The 14,234-nt window shown below is 41.5% G+C and overlaps 1 protein-coding gene across 1 annotated transcript in view; it reads right to left on the bottom strand.

Moving 5' to 3' along the window:
• Megf10 (multiple EGF like domains 10) overlaps positions 1-14,234 on the bottom strand; it is a 137,418-nt gene that overhangs the window by 24,296 nt on the left and 98,888 nt on the right. The window contains exons 10-13 of the mRNA XM_051201183.1: positions 9,112-9,286; positions 7,639-7,759; positions 6,703-6,866; positions 4,462-4,564 (exon numbers count right to left, since the gene is read on the bottom strand). Of these exons, the coding sequence (XP_051057140.1) occupies positions 4,462-4,564; positions 6,703-6,866; positions 7,639-7,759; positions 9,112-9,286 (563 nt within the window). The remainder of the gene's footprint in view (positions 1-4,461; positions 4,565-6,702; positions 6,867-7,638; positions 7,760-9,111; positions 9,287-14,234) is intronic.

Genomic DNA, 14,234 nt, shown 5'->3' with positions numbered 1-14,234 from the left:
CCAAATTCCCATTCAGTAGGTGTAGATGGTGACCAGGAATATGCAAATGAATAGTTCCCAGGTGACAATGATCTTGGTCAGAGCTGGGAACTGGGCCACAGACCGCGGGAATGAAATGGTGATTATCTGTAATTTCAGTGAATAGGTGTGTCTGCCCAGAGCAGAGAGGCAGAACCACCAACCTATTCCTACCGGTTTTTTAAGGAAATACTTTACAAAGCCTCACTCCACTTCTACTCTGGACAACTGCATATACACATATATACCTATCCATGTAAAACTAATTAATTTCACCTGGAATTTCTCAGCCATTCCTGAAAAGCCAGCTTCAGTTTAAAACTGTGTGGAATGTGTCTGCACACACACCATATATGCTACATGAGTGCACATGAATGTGTGTGGTGTGTACTTATGTGTACAAAGCCTTAGAAACACTCTAGATATTCTTGATGGTGTGACAGAGTAACACAGACCCTAGAGAGCCTAAAGAATTAAAGTATGTATTCCAGGTACAATGACATTTCATGTCCCCCGGTTTTCTCACAACGTCTGTCTCTGTCAGATAAAACAGTCCATTGACTAAAAATGTCAATAAACTCAGGCTTTAAATCACGCATATGCTAAATGCTCTATCCTTTCATTGAGGAAATAGTACATTAACTCCAAAAAGAGATGTTGGAATACCGAACGCACTTCGGGTTTTGATTAGCTTTCACAGTATTTTTGGTTTTGCTTGTTTTTTTTTTCAAGGCAGGATTTCTCTGTGTAACAGCTGTGGCTATCTTGGAACTCACTCTGTAGACCAGGCTAGCCTAGAACTCAGAGAAATCCACCATCTCTGCCTCCTGAGCACTGGGATTATAAACACTGTCACTACTGTTTGGCCACAGTGTTACATTTTCTACCTAAGTAAAGCATGCTAACATTTTTAGATCTATTTTCTTCCATTTAAAAATAAAATTTGAAATTATATACAATTATATCATTTCATCGCTCTCCCTGTCCTCCCTCAAACCCTCTTTATGTCCATCCCTGCTTGCTTCCTCTCAAATTCCCAGCCTCTTTTGATTTAATTGTTATTATGTGTATACACATAAATTGAATGAAGTCATGTCACTTGAGCTGACAATGCCCTCCCTGCATGCCAGGGTCAAGAACCATGGACTATAGACTTATTTTAAAAACCTCAGCTCCTTTAGGGAGATACAGTCCTAGGAAATACTGTGAAGTTTTGAGTGGTCAAGAAACCAGACTTCCTTCAGAGATGAGATGACGGATGCTCATTCTAAGAACCCCAAAGGCCTTCTGTCTCTGCCACCTCTGGCCATGTCCTCATTGGCTGAACACTTTCTACCATTTTTGTCACTGTGGCCAGGGGAAGAGCCTAGGCCCAGGGTTGCAGTTCACTGAGTACATGCCCCTGTTATAATACCAGACTGTACCCTCCCTCTTCAGCAATAGATTCTTAACATGTCACCTAGAGCAGTTTCAGCAACAGAGAAAAGGGGGGCTAATTCTCTTGCTTCCCTGGGCTAATGACAATGTTTGGCTGAAAGTTATGGCTCTTTAGCAAAGTCTTCTTCCTGTTGTGAAAAGTCTTAACAAGGAACTTAACCAAAACAACTTCATCAGTGAAAAACAATGTGAGTCTGTTCAGGGTGATGAAATGATGCCCTGTCTAAATATTACCCAGAACCTCTTCTTTCTGTTTAGAAAAAGTAATCCAGCTCTCATTTCAATTGTGATCTGTTTTTAAACTTTCTGTTACGGTCTTTTTTTACCCCACATGTTAGCTTATCTCAGATGTGTTCTATGAGTGTGGGGGAACAACTTCTCTGCAGGCTCAGAGACAACTATTCACACACACACACACACACACACACACACACACACCCGTGGAGGACCTAGAGAAATGAGGCATTGGGGGACCACTGGGCTGGTCTGAGAGCAACAGAGACATAAGTACAGGCTACAAAGCAAAGAGGCAGAGGGCAGGGGTGGGGGAGAGAGACAAGAGCTATGAGGCAGGAAGCAGACCAGTCACAGTTGGGCAGGGAATTACAAGATCACATTGTGTGGCAAAACCATTGCATTCCCGAAGGAGCCTGGTAAGTCTATGGCCAGATGGGATAATTTGTCTTACCCCATGACCCAGACTGTGGAATGCCAGGAACACATTTTCTGACTGGCTTTAAGCCAAGTCATCTCTTGCTTTTCTCATGTATCCTAGGGTGTCCCATTCACAGGCTGGTTCTAAACCATCAGAGTAGGTTGACACTTTAGCTGTGACTGGTATGTCCAGGGATACCCCTGGCTCTCTATGGATTTATAAGACAAAAGTAGGATTGGTAGCAAGGGCCCAAGTTATATAATGTGGTCTCTCTGTTAGGGCTGATCTGAATTTACCAAAGTAAAACTGCTTTTTCCCTCACTGAGGTCATCTAGAATTTAATAGGAGCCCTGGAGCCCTGATGAAATCACAGATGTGATTTAATGTCTGGCATGATCCAGCATCTACAACAGTGATTGAGAGGTGACAGGGACATGGGAAGATGAACTTTTATACTCTAAAGCCAAGTTCACATGTCAAGAGGGAACTATAGGGACAGGAACCTTGAATCCATTGGGTCACTCCCACTGACAGCAAATGAAGTAATTGTGCCAACTTGGCCTATTGGACAGGTTGACTCCAATACACTAATAGGTGACAGTCCATCACTGTTTTCTTCTACCCACAATCAAAGAAGTGCTCAGCAAATTTAGGGTGGTGGTGGTGGTGGCAACAGATTCGCTCTGAGGGTTGCTAGTGATAGGCCAGTGAATCTGAAGACTTAATGTAGCTAAGTTGCCAGTGCTTCCCAAATTAATCTATCAGCTAAATCCCACTACATTTCTATCTTGCTTATTTGCAGAAACTGGTATGTCAATGCTAAATGCCATATGGAAATTCAAGAGATCCAGCATGGTTGAGACAAACACAGAAGGGAGCAAGAGTGGAATGCTCACCCTTCTCCCAAATTAAAACCTCCTACACAGCCATCATAATCAAGCAAGAATTGTACTGGTGTGAGGGCAAGTGTACAGAACAATGGAATTGACTAGAACATCCAGAAATAAGCTTCACACCTCTGGGAAATTGACTTCTGGCTAGGCAGATAAGACAGTCAATGGGGGAAAGAATAGTTTTCAAAATACCATGCTGAGACCACTGGTTTTAGGTGAAGTTTGACCCCCTGATCATAACATATGGTAATACATAAAAGATTAACTCAAAGTGAGTCAAAAACCTAAGTATAAATGTTTTACAAACTTTAGAAGGCAACATAGGAATAAATCCTGTTTTAAGCGATGATTTCTTAGCATTGGTACAAAAAGCACAATGGAACAACATTTTAAAATTAGACAAGGTAGACTTTATCAGAATAAAAACTTCTGCTGAGAAGAAATATAATGAGAAGAGCAGGAAAAAAAGAACAGAACATGGGAAGTAATGCTTGCAAATCACATCTGGTAAAGAAAATTTATATGATGTGGTCTTAGAATTCAATGGTATAAAGAAAAACAACTCAGTTAAAAATTAATGAAGGACCTAAGTAGATATTTATAGCAAGAAGATTTACAGCTGGCCAATAAATAAACAGATGATATGTCCTCAGCATCATCAGCCACAAGAGGACCACAAGGCAAAACCTCAAAGAGGTTCCACTTCACAGCCATGGAAATGGATGTCACCCAAAAGATAGATGTATGGCAGAGGTAAAGACATGCTCAGATGCTGCTGGTGGGGATGTAAACTGGTCCTACAAGAAGAACACTGTTCTTGCTCATGATTTACAGACTTTGAAGATGGCACTAAATGCCCAAGCAGACCTGTACATCATGAGTAAAGACATCTCTCTTCTTCTGGGACCATGATTCACCTGATAAGCTTCCTGGTGAACTCATGAAGCCATATAAATATGGAGGAGTTTCTGCCCCATGGTTAGAAATTTTGTGCTCAATCATAACATGGATTGGCCATGACTCAAACTTCTAAGGAAGATAAGGTTTTTTAACTTTTACTTCTGGGAAAGAGATTTAATATTTGTATATGAACCATATCAGTAGTAGTTAATGGTTTTATCTCTGTGATGATTCTAATTATAGCCTTGGAACTTACTTTAAATTCTCTCTCTCAGTACTCAAAACATGTCACAGGAAATCTTGCTGGCCTACCTGCTATCAATGGGATCTTGTATTAAGTTCAATGAAACTGACATCCCTTGGTTACTAATTAAACACATCAAACACATAACATTTCATGGACAAAAATGTGTCTACTTGCTAGGGACTTTACTGTATTTTATTTTTTCCTGAAAGAAAAATGACCTGTGTGTGTTTCTTTGAAGGAATAAGAAACACCACTGAATGCTAAAGCATTGGTTATTTTTTTTTTTTCAAACACTGGCACTAAGCTCGTACCTGACCATCCTGGGAGGCAGCGGCAGTGGCCTGTGGTAGGGTGGCAGCCATCTGCATGGCTACAGTCACAGCGCTCAGCACAGTTTAGTCCATATGTGCCATCCTGCAAGGAAGAGAGCATCACAGCCACCAATGACAAATCTAAGTATTCCCACGACAATAAACAAGGGCCCAGAAATATTTCCTATGAACATGAGTCACATGACCTCTCCCATGATGCAAAATGCAAGCTTGAGGGTCAGCATTTTAAAATCACCTCAACTCTAACTTAAGTTTGATGCAATAGTTGGGAGATGTGCCTGGTGAAACCAATTATGTCAACTTGTATAAAGATCTATACAGACAATAATATTAGCATTCCAATTGACTAAAAGAGCCTTTTCTTATCATTACCACACTCATAAAAATATATTCATTTGTCTCTAATTTTTCCTACAACATAGTGCAGTGTTCCCTATAATTCTCTTCCTTAGAGAAAAGGAGGCCTTTAGCCACCCAAAAAGATACACATGCACACACACACACACACACACACACACACACACACACACACACACACGATAGATAGATAGATAGATTAAATAGATGACAAGTATGGAGACACATAGATATGGACATATAGATGTCACACACACCCACTCATACATATGAAATTAACTTAATTCAATTGTATATATAAGTATATATACATAATTATAATATGCACTGTATATATTATATAATTACATATGCACAATTACATTATGTACATTATCTATATTATACATAATTATATAAACAATTAAATTAAGCTCATTTCCATAAGCTGTTTTCAGTGGAATCCATGACATATTAAAGAAAACTGAAAATCTATTGCTACTGTTGAATGGTCCAATAAAGAGGGGACTCTCGGTAGATGGGCATGATCAATTCTTCATGAAGAAGAATGGAAATGTTTTTATTTGTAGGGAAGACTTATTTTTGACCCCAGATCCTAGGAAATGGTATAGGGTACTACAACCCTCTCTGTGTCACCCAAATACTAAGGAAAAGAGCCCAGTGACTGAAGGTGCGGACATGGAAGCAGCACTATCTGGCAGCGGGAGTTAGATGATGTAATTGTCTAGAATTTGGTAAGCAAAAATAAAACCACTTCTTAGGCCTCACTAATGTTTGACAGGATCGCACAGCACTTAGCTCTGCTATAACAGAAGCAAATCAGCTTACCCTGATTTACTAACACATCTAATACAAAGCAATGGACAGCTTGCACTGGGGTTTCCACTTTGTCTATGAGGAGGAGGTAAAAGACCACCTAACATAACAGCCCAAGGGAGCTTTGTTAATCTGCCCATTGGTCTGAAGAGAGACGACAAAGATAGCTTAGCTCCAAGACCCTTGGGGAGCACAGAATAACACAGGGCAGGAATCCTTTCTCTGTCGGAAATGGGTTGTATTTAACAAGAAGGATGCCCAGAAGAGAAAAAAGGCCCTGTGAAAGCCCTGTCTCTGGAATGGCCCAATTCAGGGGGGTCACACTGTTATCTGATAATGTCCTGGGGGAGAACACCAACCATGGTTGATAGAATGCTTGATGGGTCAAGAAGAAAGCATGATGCAAACAGCCTTGGAAAGCAAGCATGCAACAGGTCACTATAGAATTCCCTTCCCATTTCATCCTCAACTAGTCTGCAGCACCTACAGAGAAGGATTTCCCATGATGCATGTCTCCAAATTAGGTCAGGGGAACAGAGTGAGTGCTGAGGAGACTTCTGTGCCTCCAGAAATATTTACATCAGCATAGGCTGTTTCCAAACCTCCTTTATCACTTCAATGCACATTCCTGTGACACCAGCCACCGCCCCCTTTTCAGGCCCCTGTCACTTCCCACCCCAAAGCTTGCAGATTTCCATTATAATGGAAACAAAATATGTGGAGAGTTGACAGGCATACACTGGTGTTTGACCAATGCTGCTGCCTGGCTGCACCCAAGAGATGAGTGTATAAGAAATGGAAAATGCTGGAGTGGGGGGCTGGGAAAGCAGTATAGGCATAAAAGGAAGGAAGGAAAAATTCTTTAAAGCCTGCCTAACTGATTTCCACTCTACTCCTTTCTGAGCCTCTGCCCACTTCTACTCTTTTAATAGTTACTGAAGACTGGGTCACAGTCCTTCACCTTCAGCAAGGAAAAACAAACAAATAAACAAAGAGGCCAACCCTCCTGCATAGTTTTCCAGGCATGGCTACCCAGAGCACACATACCTGGCAGGCAAGTTCACATTTCTTCCCTCGCCATCCAGGAGCACAGGTACAGGTCCCATCCAGGGTGTTGCAGGCACCCCCATTGAGGCACTGGCATGTTAGGTTACAGCCAAAGCCCCAAGTGCCACTGGGGCAGCTGATGGAACAGTCTACCCCATGCCAGCCTGCATGACAAGAACGTCAGAGAGTGTGAGGATACAAAGGCGACCGGGGAGCTTTGCTGAGCCCTTCCAAGCCACATCTCCCTTTAGAGACATCTTAAAGATGCATAACAGTGCTGCCCAGCCCCAGTCACAGCAGTGGCAGACAGCCTTGGCTCTGCCACAAAAGGCCTCCACCAGAAATGAAAAGGAACCCCCGAGGAACCAAGCAGCCAACTGTGCCGTGTGATCAGTCAGGGATGCCAAAGCTGAGAAGCACCCCTGGGCTCCTGGGAAGGGATGTGGAGTGAGGTCACCTTTAATGTGCTGCGGTGCTCGGATAGAAAGATAAGCTTTGTTTATTTCTATGGGAGGAAGTAGCAGGTTTGTTCTTGGAAGAATAACCCCATCTTTGAAGCGATAGTCATTAACCATGAAAAATGTGTTTCCAAGATCCTGGCTGCATCTACAGAGGACACACTCTGGGCCACACATAAAATCTGTGCTGGCTGCATTTCTTGTCACGGCTCCAAGTCTGGCCATTTGGGGGCATAGACACATCTATTTGTTTACCCTTCCCAAAATCATGGACTCAAACTTTGAAAGCTGGCAGCAACTTCAGAGATGACCAAATATGAGTTTCTTTCCTGGACTCAGGAAGGATGAGGGATGATGAGGTCACATTGATTTCATTGGATTTAAAGCTAGAGCCCTTGTTTGTGTGTCCTTCTAGTGACTCTAGGAGGGGAGAGGACCAGGGTCTAATAAAAGATTCAGATATACATACTCTTCTTACCTGCCTTACAGACACAAGACCCATCCACAGGAGAACAGACTGCATCATTTTTACAGCCACAGTGAGAGGAACAGTTTATCCCATAGCTTCCCAGAGGACATGGAGTAGAACAGTCACTTCCCTAGATGAGCATAAACAGCAAAACACAGCTATTTTTTCCAACTGACACTATGCTAGCACAAACAAAAATATACCGTGGCAATGATAATTGTGTTTCCTGTCTAATTTTGACACTATACTTTTGAGAGTTGCTATAATCCTATACTTTATATAAATTGTACATACTCAAGTGCAACACTGGCTAGTCCATGATTATGATAAAATTATTAAATGGGACATATCCAAATCCTGCTAATTTCTTTACATCTGTCTTCATAGCAGAACAACAAAGCAAACCTTTCTCCCTTGGTTATGCAAGTAGGTATACAAAAATGAATGATAACAACTGTACAATTATTACCAACAAAAATATAAACATGAACTGTACATCATGTCTAAGTGCTTCATGGGCCTCCTTGTACACTACATAATGTTGTTAATGGTTGAATCAAAGCAATACTCAGCTAGTGGTATGATTCAGTTTTCCAGCAGTAGACACTGAACACAGAACTAAGCTACCAAAGGTGACTGAGAGACATCTCTTTTCAAAAACACAAAAGACTTTTAAGGGGAGGTTAATTCAGGTATCAGCCAAAGGATTGTGACTCTGAACAGAACACTCTAGGAAGGTTCTCTGGGCCCTAAGACTTCATCGCCCACTTTTTCAGGAGAGTTCAATGCTCTATTTACAATGGGAGAAAACAAAGCACAAGTCACCACTTGCCCTTTTCAACAGCTAAGAAAGTCCCAGGACCCCATGCCCAATTCTGCTCTCTCATACAGGAACATTTGCAGAATCTACACTCTCAAAGGAACTTCAAAACTGTGCAACTAACTGACTGTATAGTGCAAATATACCATAAATGTTCACTGAAGCATGTTGTGTCTTTAAATTCAGTGGAATTAAAATAGAAACTGTTGAAATAATAACTAGTCTGGGCAGTGATGGTGTATGCCTTTAACCCCAGCACTTGGGAGGCAGAGACAGGCAGATCTCTGTGAGTTCTAGGACAGCCCGGTCTACAAAGCAAGTTCCAGGACAGTCTGGGCTGTTACACAAAGGAAAAACAAGAAAATAATAACAAATAATAACCATATTGACAGTTTCTTTATTGCCTATATGTAACAATAAAACAATTACATAAGAAATAATTAAAATGGGTCAAATTCCTGGTGAGTTCTAATATTAAACATTTGTGGCACCTTGATGGTTTTATTAGTGTTCTCAGTCATCAATGGATAGTTGTTCTCTCATGAATGCTATGAATGGTTTAATCATGTTTACTGTACTTCATGGTAGCTCACATAAATTGTGTTGCTTATCTGTTCTATACTGTGTATCCCTCTCCTGCCACCAGAGCCCAAGTTACTCACTGTGAATCCAGGGGCACAGGCACACCTTCCCGTCACACTGTCACAGTCAGCCCCATTTTGGCAGCTGCAGATCTGTTGGCAAGCTTCCCCATAGAATCCAGGAGAACATGTTTCATTACAGTAGAGTCCAGACCAGCCTGGCTTGCAGCCACACTCTCCAGACATGGGATGACAGCTGAGAGACACAGATGAAAAGGACAAGTCATTCTGGGATAAACATGACACTTCAGCTTTGTGCAAATGTTGCTTTATCAATAATCACTAAATGTGCAGGTAATTCCTTGCATATAATTGAAAGTTTAATTCCTATGGTGGTGTGTTCAATTAATTGGCTGACCTGCCCTAGTCAAGTGACTACAGCAACCATACCCTTTTGTGTAAAGTTTTTAAGTGTCTTAAATTGAAAGTATAACTCAGGAAGAAGGCAACACTATCAGACAAAATGAAGAGCTCCATGGGACACCAAGTCCACTCTGCGATATCCAAGGAATTCCAAAAGCAGCGGCCTCGCCAACAAGCCTCTCCCCCCAAGCCATCTACCTGGTGATATAGCAGCAGCTGTTACCTGGAACAGTAGCCACATTGACAGGCCAGACAGCCAGCTGTTGCCCCAAAACAAATGCACACATCAGCTGTGCTAAGATGTTCATGCAAGTGAGTGGTCACAATAAGGCACTCTGTAGCATGCTGGCCCAAAACATGTGTGCTTCCTGACACCGGGAAACCTTAACAATCAAACTCTGCTGGCAACAGAAAAACTGTGTAGAGATGCCCCCCCCCAATGAAGCCCAAATCCTCTCCTTAAATAGGAAAAACAACAAAATCTAATTTCCATCTAGACACATGCTAAATGGTCTTTCTAAAGGAACTAGTGGTAGAATTTGTACTTGGTGGGGGGGGGGATGTTGAAGAATTGTAGGGGTGAAGCCAGGATGTAATTCTAGTTCTCCATCTACCTGAATGACCTTAGGGAAGCCACAAAGCCTCTTACTTGAAACACCTTACTGAATGAGGTCTCAGCCGTACCCCATAACCTTATTTTTTAAAAAGTAGATGAGTGTTTTGCCTGCATGTAAGTATGAGCACCATATGCATGCCTTGTGTCCCCAGAGGTCAGCAGACAGATTTGAACTAGAGTTACAGATTCTCCTTGCCTCCCTACCCACCCAACTCTGTGGGGTTTTTTTCCCTGTTTTTAAAACAAACAGAAAAGAAACACACACACACACACACACACACACACACACACACACACACACACACAAAGCAAAATTAGACGAAATGTTTACAAAAATTCAAGTGAGTTCAATTTATGTTAATCAATTACTCCTGGGCATGGGGCCTGCCCCAGAATGCGGTGAGTAGGCCTGTGAAACTCCACTGGAGAAAACTGGCTTTAGTTTTCCTTTGCTAGAAGGTATCGATTGCATCCATTTTCTTGGTTAAGGATGGCACTCCATGTCCACACTTCCCTCTCAGTGTGGGGATCCTGTCTGTTTTGAACCCACACAGATCTTGTGTGTGCTGCCACAGTGTCTGAGTTCATATGTGCATCAGTCCTGTTGTGTCTGGAAGACACAGTTTCACGGTAGTCACCTGGCACCTCTGGCTCTTACACTCTTACCCTTTTCCTGGTTTAAATAGCTCCTTGATCCTTGAGGGTAGGAACTTGATGAAACATCCCATTTAGGACTAAGTGCTCCAAAGCCTCTCACTCTGCACACTATCCAGTGGTGTGTGTGTGTGTAACACTCTATCTTACTTCCCATCTACTGCAAGAAGAAACCTCTCTGATGAGGGCAGAGAATAGTTCTCGATCTCTCCTTCAGCCTCATCTCCCATTGCTACTAGGATTTAACCATTCCAACTCAAAACTACCTTTTGACTCCATATATCCTCTATATTGTACTATAACATGTCAACTGAACTAAAAAGTCTTCCTCCCTGCATCTACACCTGCCTTGTCACCTAAAGCATCAATCACACCATAAGCTTCTCCTTAAAGCTTGTCAAAGATTCCCCACTAAACAACACTTGTGATAAAACCCATGCTGGCATGATTGTAGTATTTGTTACCTAAACCAGGACCTCTCAAGAATGGAGAAGGAAAGAATAAAACTTATCCTAGGACAATAGGCTTAATTAGCTTGTCCTTGTGAAGCCAGATATAGAGTCACCCTAAAAAAGCCCCAAAGCCTCGGCGTTGGCCACTACCATGTCTGTGCCTGATCCAACCCCACCAAGAAAGGCCTGCCATCACGGTTCTCAATTTATCATTACACTCAGCCATATTGCATTTCTTTCAGCTTGCAGAAACAACCAGAGTTCTCCACAAGCTTCCATAGGGAGCTACTCCAATGTCCTAGAGGGCACTTTCCCTACTCTTCATCTCTCTCTCCCCATCTTCTCCTCAGTCTCTGCTGAAACTGCCCCTCTCCAACCACCAAGACTTAAGGAGGTCTGTCTGGGTCCCTCTCCCTGCATCCTACCCTTCCTCAACTCACTTCTCGGTCTGCAGTGTTAACTTATTTTACCTTGACATCTTTCTTCCCCACCACACCACAAGATCTATGAGGCCAGGAGTTCAGTCACTTTTACTGCCCATCTGCAGCACACAGTAGGCTCCCAGCAAAGACAGCAGAGTGAATGGTCAAAGAGACATAGCCAATTCCAGATCTGGTTTTCATATAGTCCCTGCTTCTCTCTCGCATCGCTGAGCCCCCACACAGGTACCCGTGTCCAAAGGCAGGGCTTCCCTGAAACTTTGTTTCAAAAGTGTTAGTCTTAAATGAAAGGGAATTGCCTCAAACCCCAGAGAAATATATAGTATCAGTTTTGAAACTGAAAGGAAAGCAAATTTGCTAGCAGCCTTGGGAGAGACTCAATGTGAAAAGGAATTGCTAAAATTTAGGATTTAACACTGTTATATAGAGTCAGCAAGACTGTGAAAACAAGACAAATTTATATGAGTAAAACCTTGTATTTGAGAAAAGCAAAAGGAAACAAAATATTTTACTTTATCTTAACCTTCTCTAAAGGAAAGGACAATCTTTGGTAGAAAGTAGCTTACACTAAAAAATCAGAAATGTTATTTATAATATAGACATTAATGCTGAGCAAAATAGATATTATTAATGAATGTGAACTGAGGGGCAGACAGGGAAAATGATATTCAAGGGGCTCTGTGAGTGGCAGCACAACCTACTGGTTCTCAGAATGATTGACACCAGGACTAGCGTTCTCCAATTTGTAATTAAGTGTAGGATATCAGAGTGGTTTGGAGGTACTCAGTGGCCTCTCATTCATGCAGTTAATGGGCAATGAAACCTATATGTGGAAGATTGGAGGTGAAAGGGTGATATACTTCATATCTGTTTTCTACCTAAAGAACAAATTACTTTATACATGAAAATATAATTATGCACCTATGGAAATATTTGTCATTTTGTACATGCATAGAATTACTGCTACTTTTTTTTTAAGCAGTTCTTCATTTTAATAGCTAACTTGTAACAGGAATCCAGTTGTACATAATATTGGCTGAGGCTAGTGGCAGGGGCCTGTGATTCTAGCTACTAGGAGTCTGAGGCAGGAGGAGGGTAGGTTCAAGGACTGCTTGGACCATACTGTAAATTCAAAGTCAGCCTGGGCACTTAGTGAGAGACTCTGTCTCGATATATATATTTATCTTGAGAAGAGCTGGAACTTTGCTAGTAATAAAGTACTTGCCTAGAATGTCTGAGGTCCTGGGTTTGACCCACAAAAGACATATTTACTAAAACATAGGAGTCATTGAGCTTCCTTTTATTCATTTCCTTATATGAGGTATGCACTCAAATGCAATGACAATTGGGTGGTCTCCTGATTAGTTTTGATTGTGGGCTTGACAACCTGGAAAGAGGGAATGTCACTTGGAAGCATTGACTCAATCAGATTGGCCTATGGCTATGTCTGTGAGGGATTCTCTTGATTGGTGACTGATATGGGAGGGACCAGCCCACTATGGGTGGCATCACCCTTAGGCAAATAGGTATGGACTCTATAACAGAGTTAGGAGAGCATGAAGAGATGGGGCTAGTAAGCACCCTTTCTTCATCATTTCTGCTCCTGACATTCCTCAGTGACAGACTTTTACCTGGAAGTGGAAGCTGAAACAAACCTCTTCCTCCTAAATTTGCTTTTAGTCATGGTATTTATAACAACAGGAATGCAAATTAGAACAGGTGGTGTTTGCAAAATAAGGCACATGCTGATTTGCTAACAGCTACTGGATGTCCTTTTTTTTTTAATTTAATTTTTTTATTTAATTTATTATTTTACATGTCCTTCTTAACAAAGACTGGTATACATATGCTATGCCCCATCTAAGTAAATGCATTTTATATTCTTGCTATAAATCATTTCCACTATGAACATTAGTTTTCCACCTGAAAGTCTGGGTCAATAAAAATGCCTTTGGTTTATTAATATTTAAAGTATTAAAATCACATGTAAATATATTTAAATTAATTTCAGTTTCAACTAAATAATGGATTACAAAATAAAATGGCTACAGTTTGGGGTGATGCCTCTCCTAAAGAAGTGGAGGCCAAGTTCAAGGTCAGTCTAGTCTACATAGCAAGTTCTAAGTCAACCAGGGATACACAATGAGACCTTGTCTCAAAATAAAGTAGAGCACATTGAATCTGGGTCCATGAGTGTTCTTCATCTTATAATGAATATTGGGCAACACGGCATAACCAAATGCCTACATGTATGTAGAGCCCTGCTTGCTGTTGCCTTTAGAAGCCAGTTGGCTAAAATGAGCCCAGGCTACCCTTCCAAAGACTCCGTGTGCCTAATCGATTTTATCATTCAGCCAAATGCCAGACATGGAGTGAGGATTTCGAAGACCAGCCAGCTTCCAATGGATCTGCCTGGAGAACTTACAGAAAATAGCAAAAGAGACCCTAGGCAGAGGCTGAACCTAACTCACAAAGTTAAAAGTCATCAGCTACTAAGGCTGTTCAATTTGGCATCATGTGTTTATTTGTTGTGATGTTACTAATGCTAGACTATACTAACCCCTCCTCAAATGTGTGGCTCTCATATGTCAATATTTATATGCACAGAACCTAAATGCT

This window comes from Phodopus roborovskii, unplaced genomic scaffold, assembly GCF_943737965.1.
Source record: "Phodopus roborovskii unplaced genomic scaffold, PHOROB, whole genome shotgun sequence".
NCBI lineage: Eukaryota > Metazoa > Chordata > Mammalia > Rodentia > Cricetidae > Phodopus > Phodopus roborovskii.
The sequence above is the reverse complement of the archived record's forward strand: the minus strand, read 5'-3'. Positions and strand labels throughout refer to the sequence as shown.